At 38.5% G+C, this 25526-nt stretch overlaps 2 protein-coding genes across 5 annotated transcripts; both read left to right on the top strand.

Annotated features, from left to right (window-relative positions):
• Positions 1-97: 97 nt before the first annotated feature.
• LOC114474029 (zinc finger protein OZF-like) lies at positions 98-11720 on the top strand. 2 transcript variants are annotated; one of them, XM_028463895.1, is made up of 2 exons: positions 98-342; positions 8572-11720. In XM_028463895.1, the coding sequence occupies exons 1-2, from the start codon at positions 306-308 to the stop codon at positions 9873-9875; spliced, it is 1341 nt and encodes a 446-aa protein (XP_028319696.1). In that variant the 5' UTR covers positions 98-305; the 3' UTR covers positions 9876-11720. The 2 variants fall into 2 exon arrangements, with proteins under 2 accessions (XP_028319696.1, XP_028319697.1); XM_028463896.1 differs by having other exon boundaries at positions 8584-11720.
• Positions 11721-12438: 718 nt separating this feature from the next.
• On the top strand, positions 12439-24207 carry LOC114474033 (gastrula zinc finger protein xLCGF3.1-like). Of its 3 annotated transcripts, XM_028463904.1 has the most exons (3): positions 12439-12681; positions 21800-22285; positions 23430-24207. In XM_028463904.1, exons 1-3 carry the CDS (start codon positions 12645-12647, stop codon positions 23432-23434), a joined length of 528 nt encoding a protein of 175 aa, XP_028319705.1. In that variant the 5' UTR covers positions 12439-12644; the 3' UTR covers positions 23435-24207. The 3 variants fall into 3 exon arrangements, with proteins under 3 accessions (XP_028319705.1, XP_028319703.1, XP_028319704.1); XM_028463902.1 differs by having other exon boundaries at positions 21800-24207; XM_028463903.1 differs by having other exon boundaries at positions 21812-24207.
• The last annotated feature ends 1319 nt before the right edge of the window (positions 24208-25526 follow it).

The following is a 25526-nucleotide window of genomic DNA, read 5'->3' on the forward strand; positions in this document are numbered from 1 at the left end:
TTAAAAAGTTGATCCGATGTCAAAGCTGCTGATCGTCCGCTAAGTGGCAGTAAAGTGCGCTTTGTGTTACTGTCAACCACCATTAAAAACCACCGAAGAAGAAGAAATGAACAGTTCTCCGTGTGTTTGTAATGATCAGTTTAAAGAGTTCAGATAAACCGAGCACACATCTGTGCTGTACAATAGAGTGTTTAATGAACCATTCTTCATTGGAGGGAAAAGACGTAAACGAAGGTCGTTCACAAGCTAACACGGTCACCAGATTGACCGCGACACCTTCGAGTCTTTAGCTTAGCTTTAGCAACATGATGACAGACTCTTCAGCTGAACAACACTCTGCAGGTTTGGACTTTTCACTTTTATCATCAGATAAGATCAGATAATACTCTGTTAGTCCCACAATGAGACATCTGATCGGCTGATACTAAAACCCGGAGACAGAGTAAATGCATTAGACCGGTTGGTTTCGTATATAATTCCTTTGTTAAATGCCTTGTTATTTTTTTTTAATAATTGTACATTTCTTTGACCTTCATTTTATATAAGGCATTGATCGACATTGTGCCAATCTTAGAGGTGCCAAGCTTTTGGCTTCATATTCCAAAAGACTTGAGGCCGTAATTGCTGCCAAAGGTGCCACAATAAAGTACTGTGCAATGACTGTGAATACTTATATACATGTTATATTTTCATTCTTTATTTCTAATAAATTTGCTAACATTTAAAAAAAATGTTTTTCATGTTGTCATTATGGGGTATTGTGTGTAGAAATTTGAGGAAAAAAATGAATTGAATCCCTTTTGGAATAAGGCTGTAATATGATGAAATGTGGGAAAAGCGAAGCACTGTGAATACTTTCCGTATGCACTGTATATGAGAGTTATATCGGTTTTCTATTATGACGTGCGCCATCTGAGAACGCAAAGCATGATGGGTCATTTTCACAATGATTCTTGTTTAGGGCTGGACAATCATCATGTGTATCAGATATGAGGCTGTTTGAGCGTTGTGTATGAGAGTTATAGCTGTTTTTCTATTATGGCATGCAAATAAGCACCAGTCGAAAAAACCCTATATTAAAGGGAAAACCAGTTAAAAATCACTCTCAGTGAATTTGATGCGAATCCATTGAAAAATAGCCAAGATACAGCATTTAGAATGTGATGGCGAAGGATTTTTCGGTGACCTTCTAGGCCCCTCCCACTCATCACATTCTGTTTTTTCTCCATCAGCAACCTGCACCCATCTTATAAGATTCATCTAACACTATTTTGAAATCAACACGACATATTGTCTTTCTGCTAGAGCTGTTAGCATCGGACGCCACTAAAAGTGGCGCCCTTTGAGAACGCAAGGCATGATGGGTAATCTTGACATTGAGTCTTGTTTAGGGATGGACAGTCATGGTATCAAATTTGAAGCAGTTTGAACTTTGCATTTGAAAGTTATATGCATTTTCCTATTATCGTGTGCTAAATGGTGCCAGTCGCGCCACAAACAAACCGTTAGGACATACGCAAATTCTTTCAATGATTTTTAATTTTCAGTGGGTTTTAAGTGTTCTGGCCGAGTTTGAAGCGAATCGAGTGAAGCCCCTCAGACTAGTTTGTGCAAGAGCAAAACGCCATTAACCCAAGATGGCCAACTTCCTGTTTGGTTTTGGGCAGGGTCATTGTGCAACTTTTTGCTCATCTTGGGGTCAAGAATACATGTGGATCTCGTTGTTGAACGTGATCTGCAGCCGTGCAGGGAATATGAGACCATTGTGGACATAGACGGCACAAAGCTTCTGTTTAACACTGGCAAAGGCAGCTCTCTGCTTTGCGACGTCCATCGCAAAGTCTGGAAAGATGCGTACCTGGTATTTGCCGTTTGGCTTGAAAGTGGTGGACCTGCTGTCCATATCTTGAAGTGACGTTCCCACAATGGTGAGTCGAGTGGCAAAAGAATCAATAGTGGATTGTAGAGTACACATGGAAGACTGGGTCTCGTTCCTAAATGACTCTATAAGCTAGGCAAAGCAGGAGAGAGAGGGTTCTTCATGGCCTTTGTCATCGCCATTTTGTGGTTGATTAGCACTAGCCTTATCGGTGGTCTGTGCTGGCCGGCTTTCTCGTCATCTCGTATATTTAAGTCATAAATGTTTTACTGAAACCTGGCTCAGTGAACTCATCCCGGACAGCTCTTTACATCTACCGGACTTTCAGCTCCTCAGAGCGGACCGCGTAAAAGAGCTCTGTGGGAAGACGAGGGGCGGTGGAATATGCTTTTACATTAACCAAGGTTGGTGTACAGATGTCACAGTGTTGAAACAGACGTGTAGCCCTAATCTGGAGAGTTTTTTTATAAACTGTAAACCGTTTTATTCTCCGCGGGAGTTCTCCTCGTTTGTTATGGTCGGTGTTTACATCCCACCTCAGGCTTGTGTAACAGAGGCGTTACAGCACCTGGCTGACCAGATAGCAGACGTGGAGAAACAACATCCAGACTCTTTGCTAATCATTCTCGGGGATTTTAACAGAGCAAATCTAACCCACGAACTCCCTAAATACAGACAGCATATAAAGTGTCCCACCAGGGGTGCTAACACACTGGACCACTGCTACACTGTAATAAAGGATTCATATCACTCTGTTCCCCGTGCAGCTTTGGGGCTCTCTGATCACTGTCTGATTCACCTCATCCCCACCTACAGGCAGAAGTTTAAATCTGCTAAACCTGTAGTAAGGACTGTAAAGAGGTGGACAGAGGAGTCAAAGCAGGAGTTACAGGACTGCTTTGACTGCACTGATTGGAGTGTTTTTGAAGCTGCATCAGACAACCTAGATGAACTGACTGATACTGTGACATCTTACATCAGCTTCTGTGAGGACATGTGTGTGCAGACCAAGACTTTCTGCACATACAACAACAACAAACCCTGGTTCACACCTCAACTTAGGATGCTACGTCAGGCTAAGGAGGAAGCCTACAGGAGTGGGGATAGGGACCTGTTCAGGCAGGCCAAGTACACACTATCCAGGGAGATCAAAGTAGCCAAGAGGTGCTACACTGAGAAGCTAAAACAAAGCTTCTCAAACAAAGATCCCTCTGCAGTGTGGAAAAGCCTGCATGAAGTTACCAACTATAGGAAACCCTCCCCCCACCCTACTGGTAACAAAAGACTAGCTAGAGACCTGAACAGCTTCTACTGCAGGTTTTCACACCCACCCCCCAGCTCATTAGCATCAGCCCATCACCTGGACTCTGCCCTTCCTGCTCCCCCTACTTCCCCCCCTACCTCTCCCTCTGTCCCCCACCTGCCCTGAAGATCAATGAAAGAGATGTGTGCCAGCTTTTCAAAAAACAAAAGATCAAAAAGGCTCCAGGACCAGACGGAGTATCTCCCTCCTGCCTGAAAGCCTGTGCTGAGCAGCTGGCTCCCATCTTCACACGGATCTTCAACACATCACTGGAGCTGTGTGAAGTACCTTCCTGCTTCAAAAGTTCCAGCATCATCCCAGTCCCCAAGAAACCTGCCATCACAGGACTTAATGACTATCGACCCATTGCTCTGACGTCTGTAGTCATGAAGTCCTTTGAGAGGCTGGTTCTGAGCCACCTGAAAAAGATCACAGGACCCCTGCTGGACCCCCTGCAGTTTGCCTATCGGGCAAACAGGTCTGTCGAGGATGCAGTCAACATTGGTCTGAACTACATCCTGCACCACCTCGACTCCCCAGGGACCTACACTAGGATCCTGTTTGTGGATTTCAGCTCTGCATTCAACACCATCATCCCGGACATCCTTCACCAGAAACTCACCCAGCTCACAGTGCCGGCCTCCACCTGTCAGTGGATCACCAACTTCCTGACTGACAGGAAGCAGCAAGTAAGGCTGGGAAGCATCACATCTGGCACCCGGTCACTCAGCACTGGCGCCCCCCAGGGGTGTGTTCTGTCCCCACTGCTATTCTCCCTCTACACCAATGACTGCACCTCAGGGGACCCCTCTGTGAAACTCCTGAAGTTTGCAGATGACACCACCGTCATCGGTCTCATCCGGGACGGGGACGAGTCTGCCTTCAGACGGGAGGTGGAACAGCTGGCTCTTTGGTGCAGTCAGAACCATCTGGAACTGAACCCGTTCAAGACCGTGGAGATGACAGTGGACTTCAGAAGAAATCCCCCCCCACTCCCCCCCCTTACCATTTTAAATAGGGAATTGGCTACCGTGGACTCCTTCAGGTTCTTGGGATCCACAATCTCACAGGACCTGAAGTGGACCTCCCACATAGACTCAACCAGGAAAAAGGCACAGCAGAGGATGTACTTCCTGCGTCAGCTGAGGAAGTTCAACCTGCCCCAGGAGCTGCTGATCATGTTCTACACCTCCATCATTCAATCTGTTCTGTGCACCTCCATCACTGTCTGGTTTGGATCTTCAACCAAACTAGACAGACACAGACTACAAAGGATAGTCAGGACTGCAGAAAAGATCATTGGTGTTGATCTGCCCTCCATCCAAGTCTTATACCTGTCCAGGGTCAGGAAACGGGCAGGTAGCATCACTGCAGACCCCTCTCACCCTGCACACAATCTGTTTAAACTCCTCCCCTCTGGCAGACGCTACAGATCACTGTACGCCAAAACAACCCGCCATAAAAACAGTTTCTTCCCCCAGGCTGTCACTCTGATCAACACTGAACAGTCAAAGAGTGTCAGTCCTGTTTCTGTGGAAAAACCCTGGAACCAAACATAACAACCCTGGATCAATCTGACACTGAGAATGTTCATGTACATACCTTTAATTTAAATGTTCTCCTGCACTACTTATCAATGCTCTACTGCACTATTTTCCTTTTATTATTATTATATTTTATTATTATCTTTCTTTTCTATTATTTTTTTCCTTCTTTTATCTTATTTTTTTTAATTTTTATTTTGTATTTGTTTATTGTTTTTATACTATTATTATTATTATTATTATTATTATTATTATTATTATTATTATCATCATCTTGTTATTTGCACATTCTAGTCTAACTACTGTTTATATTTATACTTATGTTTATACTTATTATCATCTCTTCTAGTGGATTGTTTATTATTGAATGTTTCACTATTGGAGAGAGCACAGTTGACCGAGTCAAATTCCTCGTGTGTACAACATACACTTGGCCAATAAAGATGATTCTGATTCTGATTCTGATTCTGATAAAAACGCGGGCAGAATTGTAAGTTAGAAAGTAGTTTGCTAAAGAATATTCACAAAATATGCAGTAGCTGGTCAAGACGCGTCTACTCCCTATCCATGCTCAACAGCGCCCCCTTGCGTTGCGTTTGTAATGCGTGCACGACCAAACCGTTAGAGATACGCAAATTATTTTGAATATTTTTAATCTTCGGTGGGTCCTAAGTGTTCTGGTCGAGCTTAAACCGAATTGCATGGAGCCCCTCAGACTAGTTCGCGCAAATGCGTTTCCAGGGCGAAACGCCATTTTTGACCAAAGGTGGCTGACTTCTTTTTTACTCATTTTGAGGTCAATAATACATGTGGCGAATTTCATATGAATCGCACAGACCTGCCAGTCGTGCAGTTCTTTCGCATTATTGGCATCTATATTTTTTTGCGATTTTCTTCATTGCACCAAATTACTGTTTTTTTTTTTTAGCAGGCCTGAGGTGTGTGCAAATTTTGGTGAGACTTTGGGCATCCTAAGGGGCAAAACCAAAAAGGAATAATAATAATAAGGAAAAAGAGCAAGAACAAGAGGTTCCTACGACCAGTATGGGCTTCAGACCCTAATAAAACTGCAACTTTTTCTAATAATGAAAACAATGTGACCTACACTATCAGCTGATTAGATGATGATAATAATAATAATGATAATAATAATTTGTATTTCAAAGTGCCTTTCAGGCCACCGAAGTACACTTTACAATAAAAACAGAATAATAATAACAGTGCAGTACATTATAAAGCAGAATAATACACACACAAAAAAGTATGAGAGGAAAAATTATGAAATTACAGAGAATATGCAGATTATGCCGGGCTTTCCCCAACTTTTCCAGTGGTGGCACTGACTTTCCGTTAGGTGACGTCACCTGTCAACGTGGGCAAAATCCAACTCACCCGTTTTGAGCTCACTTTTATAACATGTAGAATAACAAGGGAGTGAGGAAACAGAACTCTTTCAACTTTGTTCCTCTGAATGAGGCTAAAGGATGTGTATCACTGTAGCAAAACCATTATAAAGGGATTTTTTCATCATACCTCCCCTTTAATGCACTTTATTTTTTTTTGGAATGCATGTTTTGTTTTATTTGAAGGGCTAATATAAATTGAAAAAAAACAAAAACTTTGTTGTGCTTTTTTTGTAAAAGCAAAGGCTACTGGAATATTTAAAAAAACGTCAGAATAATCAATAAACATTTACTTTCTTTAAAAAAAACATGTCTAAAAATGTATTCTTGACTATTTATGCACTATTAAAAAAAATAGTGAAAAACACAACAACCGCATTCTATATTCGGTATTCGGCCAAGAGTTGATATTTTTTTCGGCTTCGGCCACAATTTTTTATTTCGGTGCATCTTTAATACATTGATATTATGAGTGTTTCAATTGTCTTTCATAATCAATGTGCTTTAAAAAAAAATATTGGCTTCCAAAATGAGCTTTAGATATCGGCCATCGGCCTTTGACAATCCCATATCGGTCGACCTCTACTTTATAGCCACTGTAGCGAGAGGGCTGTCTATGCAGCAGCCCTCTGCTGCTACCACTGCTCCTCTGCCACATTTTATTCATATTATGAAATGGTCATCATGTTCCTGGTGCGATGAAGCGACCAAAGAGCGCGACTAATTTAGGCAACTATAGTTGCTGAAATGGTGCCCTGTGTGAACACACCTGTAGAACAGGCTCATATTCCACAAACGCCGGCTTATTTCACCCATTGGGGTGAATAAATTGCTCTCTTACGGGTGGTTGCCATAGCAACTTGTGTAGTCTTTGCTCCATTGATGATGGCTTTTTATCACGCACGTAAGTAACCCAAGGTTTACATACTGAGGGTTGATTGACCCACTTCATTCCAGCTGTAATGGAATCCGATACCCAGAGTTTCCCATTGTTGGGTATGTTGACCCAGAGTTTATGGATAGACTCAGTTTGTTAACCCTCCTTTATGGAACACACCCCAAATGGAGCCACTACGTTTTGCGTGCTGTGTACGTTTGTTCCAACTCATAATCAGAATAGATGCTAAAGCAGCCATGTGTTTTACTTCAACATGTAGTTTATTGGGCTGAACCAAAAACTAAAGTATGTAAATAACTGAAGAAAGCCTTTATGTTCATCAGATGTGGACTTTCCTCCTCTAAAACATAGAAGCTGCTCAGCACCAAAACAAGACATTTTAAAAACAAAGTTTATCATTTTTAAAATATCTGATACTGTTATTTGAAGCATGGAGTGGTTTATTTATAACTTCAACTAGTATATTTAGCAAAAATATCACTGTCTTCTCATAACTCTAAAGTGTTTGTGCTTGTTTTGCCGCACACATAAACATCAGTTCACACACCCATTACACTTATTTATAAATGTCATTTATAATAATTATTACATTCATTTGACTGATATGTAAAGTAGAGCTGAGTCTAATGATGTGAATAATGAGTTTAGAGACGTCTCTGATGGTCCTGGTTGTGTTCAGTGTTGCCTGCAGATGTTCCTGATGGTGTTTCTTCTAAACATGGACTGAAGCTCCAGGATCAAATACAAGTACAAATACGCTTTCAGTAAATTAGTGTTTATTGAATAATTATAGAACAATTGGTAAACATTTCTGAATATTTTAGACAGAAGTGCGTGGAGTATTTGTTGAAATGCCCCAACATCCTGTTTGGACTTTTGGATAATTTTTTATTCTCACTGAAGTTTTAGCAAAACTGGTGCAAAAAGAAACACATGCACTTCTATTGCAATATTAGCATGTGACCCTCTTAAGGACAGCACGTGTGAGTGAGTTCTGTAGTGTGGCTTGTCTGGGGTGTCAGCAGCAGTGATAACAACACAGCTCACACTTTAACACCACATTTTACGTGCTGCATACGTTTGTTCCAACTCATAATCAGAATAGATGCTAAAGCAGCCATGTGTTTTACTTCAACATGTAGTTTATTGGACCGAACCAATAACAGAAGTATGTAAATAACTGAAGAAAGCCTTTATGTTCATCAGCTGTGGATTTAACAAGACGTTTTAAAAACAAAGTTTATCATTTTAAAACATCTGATACTGTTATTTGAAGCATGGAGTGCTTTATTTATAACTTCAACTAGTATATTTAGCAAAAAATATCACTGTCTTCTCATAAATCTAAAGTGTTTGCGCTTGTTTTGCCGTGTAGCGTCACACGTACATAAATATCAGTGCACACACACATTCACTCATCCTCGTATTATAAATGTCATTTATAATAATTATTACATAATTAGACTGATATGTAAAGTAGAGCTGAGTCTAATGATGTGAATAATGAGTGTAGAGATGTCTCTGATGGTCCTGGTTGTGTTCAGTGTTGCCTGCAGATGTTCCTGATGGTGTTTCCTCTAAACATGGACTGAAGCTCCAGGATCATCTCCACATAAAGAAGGAAGAGGAAGAACTGTGGGAAAGTCTGGAGGAAAAGCAGGAGACGGATATCACGGCTGTTACTGTGAAGACTGAAGATGAAGAGGAGGAAGCTCAGTGTTCTCTGCTACACTGGAGACAAAGTGAGGAGAACATCAAAGGAGAACCTGCAACCTGCAGCTCAGCTAAACTCATGAAAGTAGAACCAAATGGAGACATCAGTGAAGGCCCAGAAGCAGCAAACACTTGTACACAACCAGACAGTGATGGAGAGGAAACAGACTGCTCTGACACTGAAGACAGTGAGGATTGGAGGGAACCTTTGTCCCAGTCTAAAGCTCAGAGTGAACACATGGACATGAGCTGTGAGAGCTTTCAAACATCTGAGGTTAGGACTGAGAACAACACCAAAGAAACATCACACAACAGAGAGAAACCATTTGTTTGTGATGTGTGTGGGAAACAATTTTGTGACAGAGCACATCTAAAGATCCACACAAGAAGTCACACAGGAGAGAAACCCTTTGGTTGTGTCATATGTGAAAAACAATTTAGTACCAGATCTGATCTGAAGACCCACTTGAGAATTCACACAGGAGAGAAACCCTTCAGTTGCGATGTTTGTGGTAAACAATTTAGGCACAAGACTAATCTGAAGCCTCACATGTTTATTCACTCAGGAGAGAAACCTCATGAATGTGATGTTTGTCCGAAAAGATTTACCACCAAGCGTGACGTGATGAGTCACATGAGAATTCACACAGGAGAGAAACCCTTTGGTTGTGATGTTTGCCAAAGACAATTTTATCGTAAGTCGCATCTGAAGATGCACATGTTAACTCACACAAAGGAGAAACCCTATGTCTGCAATGTTTGTAATAAAGGATTTATTCAAAGGTTTAACCTGAATCGACACATGGGAATTCACACTAGAGCTAGGGTCACCAAACGACGGACCCCGGTCCATGTCCAGACTCATAGGGGGAGCCATGTGGAAGCAAATGGAGATGTCAGTGAAGGCCCAGAAGCTGCAAACACTTGTACACAACCAGACAGTGATGGAGAGGAAACAGACTGCTCTGACACTGAAGACAGTGAGGATTGGAGGGAACCTTTGTCCCAGTCTGAAGCTCAGAGTGAACACATGGACATGAGCTGTGAGAGCTTTCAAACATCTGAGGTTAGGACTGAGAACAACACCAAAGAAACATCACACAACAGAGGGAAACCATTTGTTTGTGATGTGTAAAGGGAAACAATTTTGCGACAGAGCACATCTAAAGATCCACACAAGAATTCACACAGGAGAGAAACCCTTCAGTTGTGATGTTTGCGGTAAAGTATTTCATAGTAAGTCTGATCGGAATCGACACGTAAAAATTTACACTAGAGAAAAACCTTTTGGTTGTGATGTTTGCCTGAGACAGTTTTCTCGTAAGTCACATCTGAAGGTGCACATGTTAACCCACACAAAGGAGAAACCCTATGTTTGTGATGTTTATTCAAAGGTTTAACCTGAATTGACACATGGGAATTCACACTAGAGCAGGGGTCACAAAACGGCGGACCCTGGTCTGGGTCTGGACCCACAGGGGGCGCCATGTGGTCTCTGACCCACAGACTAAGCAGGCGTTTTGAATGGAAAAAATAATGTATCGCTTCTATAATTAGCCTGCGCTGCTATTACAGTCTTTACGGTGGCGTTCCAGTCGACAAAGAAAGCTCAAACCAATCACATGAGAGTTCTCTTCTTACGTGACACGGCTAAACCAATCAGCTTTGTGTATTACCGTTGGTAAACATTGTGACTTAGATCAGAGACGGACCAGAGAGTATCGCAAGAGAAAGTCGAAAAAATAACAGAAAGATCTTAATGTAAAAAAAAAACATACGACTGAGCTGAAGGAAGGGAGAGACTCAGATGATTCCTTTGGATGTGATGTTTGAAGTAAAACTTGTACTTCCGAGAAACTTCTAGGGCCTGTACTATGAAGTTGGATCAGTATAACCTGATATCTCTCTGTTAGCTTCACCTAACCAAACATTCTTTGTCATAGAGCCCCTGTCCTACTTAGTTAGCATTCATGGGGCATGGGAGGAAATCTGTACTTTGAACTTGTTTCTACAACTGACAGATAACCTTCTTACCCTAACCATCAACATCCAGGATGACACAATACACAACAATGAATGGTTTATGGTGCTACTCTATGACCGCACCAGCCCATACATGGACGTCAACGAGGCTAGAAAGACACTCTTCACCAAGAGGAACTCTGTCCAGCACATCCCATCAACCTATGATGCTTTGGAACAGCATATGAAGAGATCAGTCTTTCAGGGTGGCTACGTCTGGGGGCAGGTCTTGGTCCCTCAACCCGTGCTTCTATCACCAACAGGCAGGGGCTGGAGGCAAACAAAGGATGGGTCCTACCAACAACTCTGGACCATGAGGCTTCAAAAAGCTGCTTTGAGCTGGTGTCATGCAGCTGTAGAAAAGGCTGTCGAAACCACTGCAAATATAAGAAGGTTCTGCTATGCACTGAACTGTGCTTGTGAAGGAGAATGACAGTACCTACAAACTGAGATATCGACCAAGCTTTGAATGTGAAAATGCAAAGCTATATTGCCTGTAGAAGTGTTGACTTATTGATCCAGAGCCAGTGCACTTGAGTTCAGAAACTCGTATTGTACTAGACTGATGTATGCGTGTATCAGGTGTGCTTGTAAAATGGTAGTACGGGAATAAATCGTACTGCTTCAAAGTGGGCACTAAATTCACTAAATATTCTGAGTTTGTCATTATTATGACTATTGGTTATCTTTAAGATACAGTAAAGTAATCTATAATATAATTTTTGTTGACTATAAACCAATTGAGTGTGATGAATATCATTTGACTAGTTGTCTATGCAACACTGGGTACTTTTAAGCAAAACATTTTAGGAGAGCAGCTATTTACAAATCTTTTTTTTTTTTCATTAAAAATACTGTCACAGTATTTAGTAATGTCTTTTCAAGGTCAATTTACTGGCTTGATTATTTGATTATTTTTTGTATGTAATAGTGTATTTCTATAGACATTGAGTCTGCTGCTGAGACATTCATTCATTCAAAAAAAAAGTAACTTGATGTTTTAATGTTTTTTACATGATTATCTTTTTAATGACCTTCTTTATGTTACAGACAAGGAGAGCTGAGGTAAAGGTAGCACTGCCTTGGGCCACAGTGTTTTAAGTGGGAGCCTCTGTCATCATCAATATCTGTGATAAACACCTACAACATGAGACATGTCCCCAGATAAATGATGGACAGTTGGTTGAAATGAAATATTGACAAATAAATGTATTTTGTCAAAATTCTTGTTAGTTTTCATTTCTAATTTCTGGTTGATTAAAATTAGCATTAGGAGGCCACAGTGCATGGAGAGCTGCTGGTATGGAGGTGATGACATCAAGTCTTTAGGTGTAAATCAATGTTAAAACAGGTCAAAGCCATGTTAAAAAAGGCCACGTTTTTTGTTTTGCTGGAATGCATTAGGTCACTAAAGTCTCTCTCTGGCAGCTTTGAAACCCTCTATTGATATTTTGTTTCCTGAATAATACATTGTTTATCTTAGTTTATTTAGTTTTATTTGCCAATATTTTTCAAAGTATTTTCAACCAGCCTTTGTATAATTGTTAATGCTGTTACATTATTTTGTGACCTTGGGATGTTTTCTTATATTATTAACAAAAGCTGCTGATCGTCCGCTAAGTGGCAGTAAAGTGCGCTTTGTGTTACTGTCAACCACCATTAAAAACCACAGAAGAAGAAGAAATGAACAGTTCTCCGTGTGTTTGTAATGATCAGTTTAAAGAGTTCAGATAAACCGAGCACACATCTGTGCTGTACAATAGACTGTTTAATGAACCATTCTTCATTGGAGGGAAAAGACGTAAACGAAGGTCGTTCACAAGCTAACACGGTCACCAGATTGACCGCGACACCTTCGAGTCTTTAGCTTAGCTTTAGCAACATGATGACAGACTCTTCAGCTGAACAACACTCTGCAGGTTTGGACTTTTCACTTTTATCATCAGATAAGATCAGATAATACTCTGTTAGTCCCACAATGAGACATCTGATCGGCTGATACTAAAACCCGGAGACAGAGTAAATGCATTAGACCGGTTGTTAGAGCTACTATCTTTACCAGGGACAACATATTTATTTCTCATTATTGTTTTGCTGAGTTTTATTGGGCTTTATTTACCGGTGAATAGTTCCTACAGTATTTTACCAGAACCGCTCAGAAACACTTCAAAACTTTTTTTTTTGTAAAATGCCTTAATTTAAATATATACAATTGTACATTTCTTCGACCTTTATTGTTAGTATTTTTTTTTTCCATTAAATGACTTATTTTCTTTTCATATACATCTGTATATATATTAGTAGTGGGAACCTCTGGCTACCTCACGATACGATACGCGATACAAAGCTTACGATATGACGATACCGCAATTATCGATATATTGGTCAGAAATCAATCTACGATAATCTATGACATAACAAGAAAAAAAGATTTCGTGAAAAAATACAATTTTTATTTATATCGCTGAAAGTCAATAAATTGAAAATGTGTCCCATGAACAGTGACACGATTTTAGTGCAACATTTCTGTAAATAAGTGTCAACATACCGATGTAAACGAATAAGTATCTCCAATAGTGCTTAATGTAAACTAAAATTAGGGTCTTTCTTACCAGTGACACCATTATAGTGCAATATTCCAGTAAACAATATATTGGTTCCTTCAACAAACAGTGATAAAATTTCTGTGAAGACGTACCTGCACATTTTAGTGAAAAATCAGAAAAAGTTAAAAAAAAAAAAAAAGAAAGAAATCGAAAAAAATTGATACTTAGCGGGAGAATATCGATAACGGGTCGTGTGGAAAAATATCGTCACACTTCTAATATATATATATATATATATATATATATATATATATAATTGTATTTCTTTGATCGATATTGTGCCTGAAGATTAACGTTTACTTCACTCTATAAACTTGCACATTTACCAGTTTATAATATTGTTTTATTATTGTGAATGTTGGCCTTTCGGACGCTGGTCTTGTAATCAGAAGGTTCCCGGTTCAAGCCTCACCTGGGCTATCACTGTGGGATGTTGAGCAAGTCCCTTAACCCCGAACAGCCCCAAAAATGGCTGCCAACTGTTCCCCAAGGAATGGTTAGTGAATTTCTCCATTGTGAGATAATAAACTATACAAAATCCCCCCCCCAAAAAAGAGGTGTACATACTCTGTAGTGTTATAAAGGGTAGTAAAATAGCGTGTGCGATTTCCCTGGTTTAATTCTATGGGACATACGCATGATAAAATAGTTTGTTTTTTTAACTCACTTTTATATTTTTGTCGTTTGGTGTAATTTTTTTTATACATTTTATAATGTATGTTTATTGGAGTCATTATGTGTATTTTTGTAACTTTCTGTTGTCTTTTTGTACTTTTTTTGTATTTTTATTGCTTTTTGTTGCTATTTCAGTGTGATTCTGGAGTCATTTTGTGTATTTTTTTTGTATATTTATGTAGTTTTTACTCATTTTCATATTTTTTGTTGTCGTTTAGTGTTTTCATCTGTAATGTATGTGTTAGAGTTATTTTGATGGTTTTTGTTGTAATGTTGTGTGTTTCTGGAGTCGTTTTGTACTTTTTTGTGCATTTTCGTTGCCATTTTGTGTACTTTTTGTATAAATATTGTTCAGTTTTTACTAGGGATGTAACGATTCACTCAACTCCCGATACGATTCGATTCACGATACTGGGTTCACGATAGGATTTTCTCACGATTTATTTTACAAAATGGGAATGTTGACAAATGACTGAAAAACATTCCTTTATTTTTTTGGGGAAAATACTATACTATTTTCCTTTTATTTTTCATTGTCAAAAGAATCCCTTGATAAACTATTCAAAATGATGCAATTTAACTAAAAATAAATCTTGAATGAAATAAATAAAGGAATAATACAAATGAAGAAGAAACCTATTAATTTAAATTCTGGTTCTATAGTAAACAATTCAAAACTGCATAATAGTTCTTTTTCTTTTTAAAAGTGCAACTGAAAATGTATTTTGTACCTTAACAATTGGACTTTAAAAAAAAAAAACAGTCATTTTACTGTATTTACGTCAGATATCTGTTTAGACCCAGGTAACCCAGTGGTCGGTTGGCATGCAGTTATTCCACCAGTGAAGAAGAGTAGCTATGCTAGCAGACTGAGCTAATAGAAAAACTTGACTTTTACAGATATTCACATAATATTACAGATATTCTTTCGGTGCTAAAGGAGTAAAGAATCATTTATGAGCATGTTTAACAGTAAATGGCGGCCAGAAAGAAAATAGTAGCAGATTCCGCCCGTCACGTCCGCTTCTGGAAGGATTAATATATAGCGCCCTCTGCTGGTTAAAAAAAGGACTGCGATTCAATTTTCAGAGCATCGATGTGAACCGTGGTACCTATGAATCGATTTTTAACTGCCTTACGATTAATCGTTACATCCCTAGTTTTTACCCTCAACCAACTTTGGCCGAAGGGTATTGTCATCAGTTAGTTTTTTGTTTGTCTGTGTGTTTGTGTAGAGTGGTGTAGGTCTTTTACTGCAATACCCACCAACCATTCTCACACCAAAGCATTGGTACTAATGGGGGGATTCTAGGTAATGAAGATCATTTTTCAGTCGGTCCATTTTTGGTGATAAAACAGTGTTTTTGAGGATTTTTTATTTTATTTTTTTATTCATTCATTTATTCAGTTTATTTTCGACATGGTTGCATTCACAGAAGTTTTGTTTTTCTTTTTTTTTTTTTTTGTACATGCCGAAAAAGGAGACGAGAGAAGCATTTGCTTATCCAAGTGTGGGTTACTACATCCAACAACCGAACATTTTGACTTATCCTCTCGTAACTTCGGCATCCTTGAGCTTGGACTACAAAATAAAAGCGAGAAATAAAAATGGCGGATTGCTCGAAGTGTTGGATCTGGAGTTGATGTACTAATTTGGCAGTTCCGCTGCAAATACTGTGATGTAATAGTTCAAAAAACGTAATAGAGAATAGAAAAATCGAAACAGATTGAAAAATATGAGCAAAACAGAATATAAAGATATCTACGGAGCACCTGAAGAGACTAATTTGATTTTTTCTGTACTTCTAAGCACTCTAAATATACAACAAAATGCATTTAAGGGCTAAAAAAGTGGATTTAGCATGATATGTCCCCTTTAAATAAGGGTTTAAGATACGTTTTGTAGGTGTTTCCCCAGATTTCTGAGCAGTAATTTAAATGTGACCCAACAAGGGAAGAATAGATTGTCTTCAGTGATTTGGTATGTAGTATTTGTTGTAATTTCCATAAGATGTAGCTGCTTTTGGCAACTTTGTTTTTAACTACTTGTATGTGCTTTTTCCAGGTGAGTTTCTCATCTATCCACACTCCTAGTGCTCTATAATCTTTTACTTGTTCAATTATGTCCGTGTCTAGTTTCAGTCTAATGTTTTCTGTTATTTTTTTTATTTCCAAAGCTGATGAATTTTGTTTTGCTGACGTTTAGGGCTAGTTTATTTACATTGAGCCATGTTTGGATTTTTGATAGTTCCTCATTCGTCATTTCTATTAGAGTTTCAATGTCTTTACTTGAACATAGGATGGTTGTGTCGTCTGCAAACAACGTTAGTTTGAGGCAATTTGAGACTTTAAAAATGTCGTTTATATATAGAAAGAACAGTTTTGGCCCTAAAATCGAACCCTGTGGCACACCACATTGTATGGTTTGGCATATTGATATGTTTTGTTCAAAGTCCACATATTGTCTCCTATTTCTCATATAACTTTTCATCCAGTTTAGGGCGTTGTGCCTAATGCCGTAGTTTTGAAGTTTTTCTTCCAGAATGCCATGGTTTATTATGTCAAATGCTTTTTTAAGGTCCAAAAAAAATGCCGAATACAAATAAATTATTTTCTAATGCATCTCTTATATTTTCCGTGATGTCAGTTATAACCATTGCTGTTGAACGTCCTTTTCTGAACCCATATTGGCCTTCATGTATGATATTATTATCTTCTATGAATTTGTCCAGCCTTTTCATGAACAGTTTTTCTAGAATTTTCGATAATTGCGGTAATATTGAAATAGGTCGATAATTGGTGAAATCTCGTTTGTCTCCACTCTTGTGGATCGGTCTTATTTTTGCGATTTTCATTTGGTCTGGGAATATACCATTTTTGAATGAGAGATTGCTGATATGTTAGTGGTGGGGTTATTTCAGCTGTTATAGTTTTTAGTAGACTCATAGTTAGATTATTAATGTCTCTGGATTTTTTTAAATTACAGGTTGTAATGATTGCTTTCATCTCTGCTTCCGTTACTTCTTCAAGTGTTCAATACTTATCATTCTCTATATTCTCACTGTCAAAATGGTTCCATTTAAGTGTTGGATGTTGAAAGATTCCTCTCCCAGTCTCCATTCCAATATTTATGAGGAAATTATTAAGTTCTTCTGCGATTTTTTTCTTATTGTATTCCTTTAAGTTGTTTATTATAAAGTGATCTGTGGCTTCTTCTTTGCTTTTACGCATAGGTATGGAATTTATAATTTCCCAAAGTTTTTGATTTTTGTTTTTATTCTCTTTTAATTGTTTTTCATAATATTCTCTTTTCTTTTCTCTTAGGAGAGTGTTGACTTTGTTTCTGTATTTTTTGTATCGTAGTTCTGTTTTCAATGTTTTGTCTTTAAGATATTTTTTATAAAATGTATTTTTTTTTTGCATGCGTTTGCTAATTTTTTTATCAATCCATGGTATTGTGTTTGTCTTACGGTTGATTGTTATTTGTTTCAAAGGGCAGCATTTATCATATATTGTAGTTATTATGTCTGTGAATGTGTTATATGCACTGTTCACATCCTGTTTTGTGTAAACCTCCTTCCACGTTTCTGTTCTTATCTGTTGTTTAAAGTTTGAAAAAAACTTTGTCATGGACTGATTTTAAAGAAGGAAAGGAGGTGGACTATTGATACCTTGTTGTAAGGTGACATTCACTCAGGGCTTTAGATTAGTGCTAAAATATTTCTGATCTGATCATTTTTGGCAAAAAAAATGCATTTTAAAAAAAAAAATGCATTTAAAAAAAAAAAAGTCTATTTTTGAACTTTGATATTTTATGGAGGTGTGAATCTGAATTCATAACCTAGCAACAATTCATGCATCAAAACATTGGTACTAATATGGAGATTCTTGGTAATCAAGAATTTTTTCCAGTCAGACAATTTTTGGAGAAAAAAACAGCGTTTTTGAGGATTTTGAAAAAAACTGTTGTGGACAGATTTTAAAGAAGGAAAGGAGGCGGACCATTGATACCTTACCGTAAGTTGACATTCACTCAGGGATCTTGATTAGTGTCAACATGTTTTGTCTTTGTGTTTGTCAGAAACTACTACGTAATAAAATTCTATGCATAAACAGGTGAGTAATCATATTTAACAATATGTTATTCTCCTACCAACATTATACATATAATGGATGAACCATTTCAACTATAAATTCACTGAAGTGCTTAGCTTGGTCACAATAAATCAATGTAAATACTTTTTCGTGACAGCTAATATTTTGAGGATTTTTCAAATGTCAGGCCGAAGGTTTTCAAGTGCGGGCATGTTATGTTTTCTTTTATTTTCCTTAATTAGTATATTTTTATTATGGTGTGTGAGAGACTTGATACCTGTCCATCTCTCCTCCGTAGGCTTGCTCTCTCACACGCACATGCACTTAGTGACACACAAATGAAATGAAATGCGTGTCTCACTCATGCGTGAGACTTGAGAGCTTTGCTAGTACATCAGTGTGAGTGCGGCTGCTCAGACGGCCCTCTCCGGTCTAACCGTCCATCAGGTATAACCCACGTTGATTTCAAAATAAAATGAAAACAAACGTTTTGAAACGTAATCACAAAATAAGGAACAGTCCAAAAGTATGTTTCCTCAAAAGAGAAGTCCACAGGAGCTCAAACATTGTGAAAGAGCCCACCGAGCATTTTTAAGTTTATTATACGTCTAATATACGTCTAAATGTTCCTTAGACTTCTAGTCTAAAATTGGTCTACAGGGGTATAGAAATAAAAGTTTTTTAGACGTCTAAATGTAGACTAGATGTATATTAGACGTCTAAACAGCGTATATATAGACATCTTAGACGTTTAAATAATGTACATTTAGACATCTAGATTTTAGACTTTCACCTGACGTTCATGCATATGGTAAATGGTAAATGGACTTGATTTATATAGCGCTTTATAACCACACTGAAACAGTCCCAAAGCACTTTACATATCAGTTCATTCACCCAATCACTCTCACATTCACACACCAGTGGGACAGGACTTCCATGCAAGGCACTAGTCGACCACTGGGAGCAACTTAGGGTTCAGTGTCTTGCCCAAGGACACTTCGACACATAGTCAGGTACTGGGATCGAACCCCCAACCTCTCGATCAGAAGACGACCCTCTACCACCTGAGCAACGGTCGCCATATACCAAACATATACCCAGGTATAGACTTAGATGTCTATTAGAGGTCTAGTTTAAATTTAGACAACTAAAAAACCTGAATGGGGTACCTTTTTTAAAAAATCTAATTAAAAAAACAATAATAATAAAATTGCAACTTTTTCTAATAATGAAAACTGTGTGACCTACACTATCAGTTGGTTAGATAATAACAATAATAATAATAATAATAATTTTTCTTTAAAGTGTCTTTCAGGCTACCCAAGGACACTTTACAACAAAAAACAGAATAATAAAAACAGAACAATACAATTTAAAACAGAATAATGAAAAAAATTAAAGAATGAAGAGGATAGTTTTTGGAGTTACAGAGAATATGCAGATCTTGTAAATTAGGATGTATTATGATTTCAATAATTAAAAAAATAAAATGAAAATACTGGTTTCCAAGTGTCTCCGAGTGATGCTGCTTCCTGGTGGAATGCTGTAAATAAAGCCCAATACAATTATAACCAGAAATACATATTTGTTCCCTGGTAAAGACAGTAGCTCTAACAACCGGTACAATGATAAACTTGGTTTACGAATATTTCAGGGTTTTAGTATCACCCCATCGGATCGGTACGGCAGCGACAAATACAGAAATAAGACAGATAATAGGAGCAAAATAAATGATATTTATATACAGTTAATTGATATTCAGCCACACTTACATCACTCATGAATACAACAACAGTTTTCACCATGAGTTTACTGTCTCCTAAAAACAGAAACCTGAGATAGTTATTTATTCCCATCGTTCCAGACGGAGCATAGACCATCGACGCCCCTCTCCATCACATTCTGCTTTATATTCATGTATTTTAAAAGAAAAAAACCCCAAAAAGAGAAAATGTAGAACATGTTTCTAGTTAAGCATCTTTTAATAATTACACCAGTGCTGATATTCAGCACAACAGCACCACCTCCAGTGTAATATTGCTTTAATTCAACAGTGCATTTTATTAGTCAACAGTATTAAGATACAAGTGCAAAAATCGACACAATTCCCCCTCACTAAATTTGCGGTTGACCTCATTTGGAGACATGATTTATTGCTCTGGTTGAATGATGGAGTTCAGTCGAAGCGTGATGATTTTATGTAAAAAAGATTTATTATAAAACTAAATGAAACGAGTACAAAAGAAGCTTCCATCCTGTAAGAATGAAAGGCAGCGAATTACAAGGATGGTCAAAAGGCTCCGGGAGAGGAAAAAGCAAGACTGACTAAAAAGTTCTTTACACACACATTTCTACACCGTTTAACCGTCCTACCCCCGACAGATAAGAAAGAAACAACAGGGAGGAGGACAGTTTGTTCTGTTCAGTCAGAGATGGCGCTCCCGGTATCGGGGGTGATAGTGAGATGTGCGTGTGTGTGCGTGCGTGCGTGTGTGTGTGTGAGATATGGATGTGTATTGGATGTGTGTGTGTGACTATGTGAGTGTGTGTGTCTCTCACCAAAAGGGTGCCTTTATGTCTAGCTTGAGGGATAAGATGTGTTTTGGGAAGCTGACCTCGAGAAGAGAGCAGAAAACATGAGACAGCAGAAATGAAAAGTCTCAACTTAAAGCCTTAAAAAGAATAAGGTCTATGAATAAATATATGAATAAATGTATTTGTAAACATAATTAACCAATTTTGCCCTTACAATCTGATCAAACAAAAAAACAGTATCTATTGAATAATTATTGAACAATTGGTAAACATTTCAGATTTTTTAGATAGAAGTGCGTGGACCATTTATTAAAATGACGTGAAATGATCCAACATCCTGTTTGGACTTTTGGACCATTTTTTATTCTCACTAAAGTTTCACCAAACGAGGATTCTGGCATCACTGGTGCAAAAAGTAACACATGCACTTCTATGGCGATATTAGCATGTGACCCACTTTAGTCTGTCTCTCTCTTAGGGACAGCACGTGTGAGTGAGTTCTGTAGTGTGGCTTGTTTAGGGGCTTGTCTGGGGTGTCAGCAGCAGTGATAACAACACAGCTCACACTAACAGCACAGATGTAGTCACCACATTTTACGTGCTGCGTACGTTTGTTCCAACTCATAATCAGAATAGATGCTAAAGCAGCCATGTGTTTTACTTCAACATGTAGTTTATTGGACCGAACCAATAACTAAAGTATGTAAATAACTGAAGAAAGCCTTTATGTTCATCAGCTGTGGATTTTCCTCCTCTGAAACATAGAAGCTGCTCAGCACCAAAACAAGACGTTTTAAAAACAAAGTTTATCATTTTTAAAACATCTGATACTGTTATTTGAAGCATGGAGTGGTTTATTTATAAGTTCAACTAGTATATTTAGCAAAAATATAAAATAAAAATATCACTGTCTTCTCATAAATCTAAAGTGTTTGTGCTTGTTTTGTCGTGTAGCGTCACACATACATAAATATCAGTGCACACACACATTCACTCATACTCGTATTATAAATGTCATCTATAATAATTATTACATAATTAGACTGATATGTAAAGTAGAGCTGAGTCTAATGATGTGAATAATGAGTGTAGAGATGTCTCTGATGGTCCTGGTTGTGTTCAGTGTTGCCTGCAGATGTTCCTGATGGTGTTTCCTCTAAACATGGACTGAAGCTCCAGGATCATCTCCACATAAAGAAGGAAGAGGAAGAACTGTGGGAAAGTCTGGAGGAAAAGCAGGAGACAGATATCACGGGTGTTACTGTGAAGACTGAAGATGAAGAGGAGGAAGCTCAGTGTTCTCTGCTACACTGGAGACAAAGTGAGGAGAACATCAAAGGAGAACCTGCAACCTGCAGCTCAGCTAAACTCATGAAAGTAGAACCAAATGGAGACATCAGTGAAGGCCCAGAAGCAGCAAACACTTGTACACAACCAGACAGTGATGGAGAGGAAACAGACTGCTCTGACACTGAAGACAGTGAGGATTGGAGGGAACCTTTGTCCCAGTCTGAAGCTCAGAGTGAACACATGGACATGAGCTGTGAGAGCTTTCAAACATCTGAGGTTAGGACTGAGAACAACACCAAAGAAACATCACACAACAGAGGTAAACCATTTGTTTGTGATGTGTGTGGGAAACAATTTTGCGACAGAGCACATCTAAAGATCCACACAAGAAGTCACACAGGAGAGAAACCCTTTGGTTGTGTCATATGTGAAAAACGATTTAGTACCAGATCTGATCTGAAGACCCACTTGAGAATTCACACAGGAGAGAAACCTTTCAGTTGTGATGTTTGTGGTAAACAATTTAGGCACAAGACTAATCTGAAGCCTCACATGTTTATCCACTCAGGAGAGAAACCTCATGAATGTGATGTTTGTCCAAAAAGATTTACCACCAAGCGTGACGTGATGAATCACATGAGAATTCACACAGGAGAGAAACCCTTTGGTTGTGATGTTTGCGGTAAAGTATTTCATAGCAAGTCTGATCGGAATCGACACATAAAAATTCACACTGGAGAGAAACCTTTTGGTTGTGATGTTTGTCAGAGACAGTTTTCTCGTAAGTCACATCTGAAGGTGCACATGTTAACCCACACAAAGGAGAAACCCTATGTTTGTGATGCTTATTCAAAGGTTTAACCTGAATTGACACATGGGAATTCACACAGCGGTCGCCATGTGGACTCTGACCCACAGACTAAGCAGACGTTATGAATGAAAACATAATGTATCGCTTCTATAATTAGCCTGCGCTGCTATTACAGTCTTTACGGTGGCGTTGCAATCGACAAGGAAACGCTCAAACCAATCACATGAGAGTTCTCTTCTTACGTGACACGGCTAAACCAATCAGCTTTGTGTATTACCGTAGGTAAACATTGTGACTTAGATCAGAGACGGACCAGAGAGTATCGCAAGAGAAAGTCGAAAAAATAACAGAAAGATCTTATTGTAAAAACAAAACATAAGACTGAGCTGAAGGAAGGGAGAGACTCAAATGATTCCTTTGGATGTGATGTTTGAAGTAAAACTTGTACTTCCAAGAAACTTCTAGGGCCTGTACTATGAAGTTGGATCAGTATAACCTGATATCTCTGTTAGCTTCACCTAACCAAACATTATTTGTCATAGAGCCCCTGTCCTACTTAGTTAGCATTCATGGGGCATGGGAGGAAATCTGTACTTTGAACTTGTTTCTACAACTGACAGATAACCTTCTTACCCTAACCATCAACATCCAGGATGACACAATACACAACAATGAATGGTTTATGGTGCTACTCTATGACCGCACCAGCCCATACATGGACGTCAACGAGGCTAGAAAGACACTCTTCACCAAGAGGAACTCTGTCCAGCACATCCCATCAACCTATGATGCTTTGGAACAGCATATGAAGAGATCAGTCTTTCAGGGTGGCTACGTCTGGGGGCAGGTCTTGGTCCCTCAACTCGTGCTTCTATCACCAACAGGCAGGGGCTGGAGGCAAACAAAGGATGGGTCCTACCAACAACTCTGGACCATGAGGCTTCAAAAAGCTGCTTTGAGCTGGTGTCGTGCAGCTGGAGAAAAGGCTGTCGAAACCACTGCAAATATAAGAAGGTTCTGCTATGCACTGAACTGTGCTTGTGAAGGAGAATGACAGTAGTTACAAACTGAGATATCGACCAAGCTTTGAATGTGAAAATGCAAAGCTACATTGCCTGTAGAAGTGTTGACTTATTGATCCAGAGCCAGTGCACTTGAGTTCAGAAACTCGTATTGTACTAGACTGATGTATGCGTGTATCAGGTGTGCTTGTAAAATGGTAGTACGGGAATAAATCGTACTGCTTCAAAGTGGGCACTAAATTCACTAAATATTCTGAGTTTGTCATTATTACGACTATTGGTTATCTTTAAGATACAGTAAAATAATTTATAATAGAATTTTTGTTGACTTTAAAGCAATTGAGTGTGATGAATATCATTTGACTAGTTCTCTATGCAACACTGGGTACTTTTAAGCAAAACATTTTAGGAGAGCAGCAATTCACAAATCTTTTTTTTTTTTGTCATTAAAATTACTGTCACAATATTTAGTAATGTCTTTTCAAGGTCAATTTACTGGTTTGATTATTTGATTATTTTTGTATGTAATAGTGTATTTCTATAGACATTGAGTCTGCTGCTGAGACATTCATTCATCAAAAAAAGTCACTGATGTTTTAATGTTTTTTTTTACTTGATTATCTTTTTAATGACCTCCTTTATGTTGCAGACAAGATAAAGGTAGCACTGCCTTGGGCCACTCTGACAAACAACTACAACATGAGACATGTCCCCAGATAAATGGACAGTTGGTTCAAATGAAATATTGACAAATGTATTTTGTCAAAATTCTTCTTAGTTTTCATTTCTAATTTCTGCTTTAAATAAAACTAGCATTAGGAGGCTACAGTGCAGGGAGAGCTGCTGGCATGGATGTGATGACATTAGTCTTTAGGTGTAAATCAATGTTAAAACAGGTCAAAGCCATGTTAAAAAAAGAACACTATTTGTTTTGTTTTTTTCTATTTTTTTGCTGGAACGCATCAGATCACTAAAGTCTCACTCTGGCAGCTTTGAAAACCTCTATTGATATTTCTTTTCCTGAATAATGAACTGTTTATCTTAGTTTATTTAGTTTTATTTGCCAATATTTTTCAAAGTATTTTAAATCAGCCTTTGTGTTATGTATTGACATAAGCAGCTATGGTTAGTACTGTGTAAGAGGCACTACTTTATGTTGTGCATGTGTACAGGCGCATACGTTGTGTACAGTGTCAGCGCACTAATGTTAGAGTTGTGATAAGGCACCTGTGGAGTAAAAGATGTTTAAAACATACCGGAGCTTTCGCCTATTATTTTACAAGGTTATGTAAGTGACAAACGTAACAAAACTGGCGACGAGGATTCACATGAACCCGGGCAATTGCTGCGGATGCTCAAGGACAAGTAAAAGGTACAAACGGACTTGGTTTTGTGAGCAGTATTTCGTTTGCTCAACCCGGAAATAGGATTGCCGGTGCTGGGGACGATTATAACACGAGACTAAAGAAAGTGATTGGACACGATAAAGAGGCATAATGTCGGCGTTTGTGGGACATATGGACACTTTTGACAGTTCAGTGGAGGACTGGACAATCTATGTGGAAAGATTTGAACAGTATTGCTTAGCTAATGACATCAGGGATGAGAGAAAAGTGGCTGTTCTTTTGAGCCTCATGGGTGCAAAAACCTATAATCTCCTCCGCAGCCTCACTGCACCAGATAAACCGGCAGACAAAACGATCGATGAGATTACGAGAACTCTCAAA

This window comes from Gouania willdenowi, chromosome 13 (genome assembly GCF_900634775.1).
Source record: "Gouania willdenowi chromosome 13, fGouWil2.1, whole genome shotgun sequence".
Taxonomy (NCBI): domain Eukaryota; kingdom Metazoa; phylum Chordata; class Actinopteri; order Blenniiformes; family Gobiesocidae; genus Gouania; species Gouania willdenowi.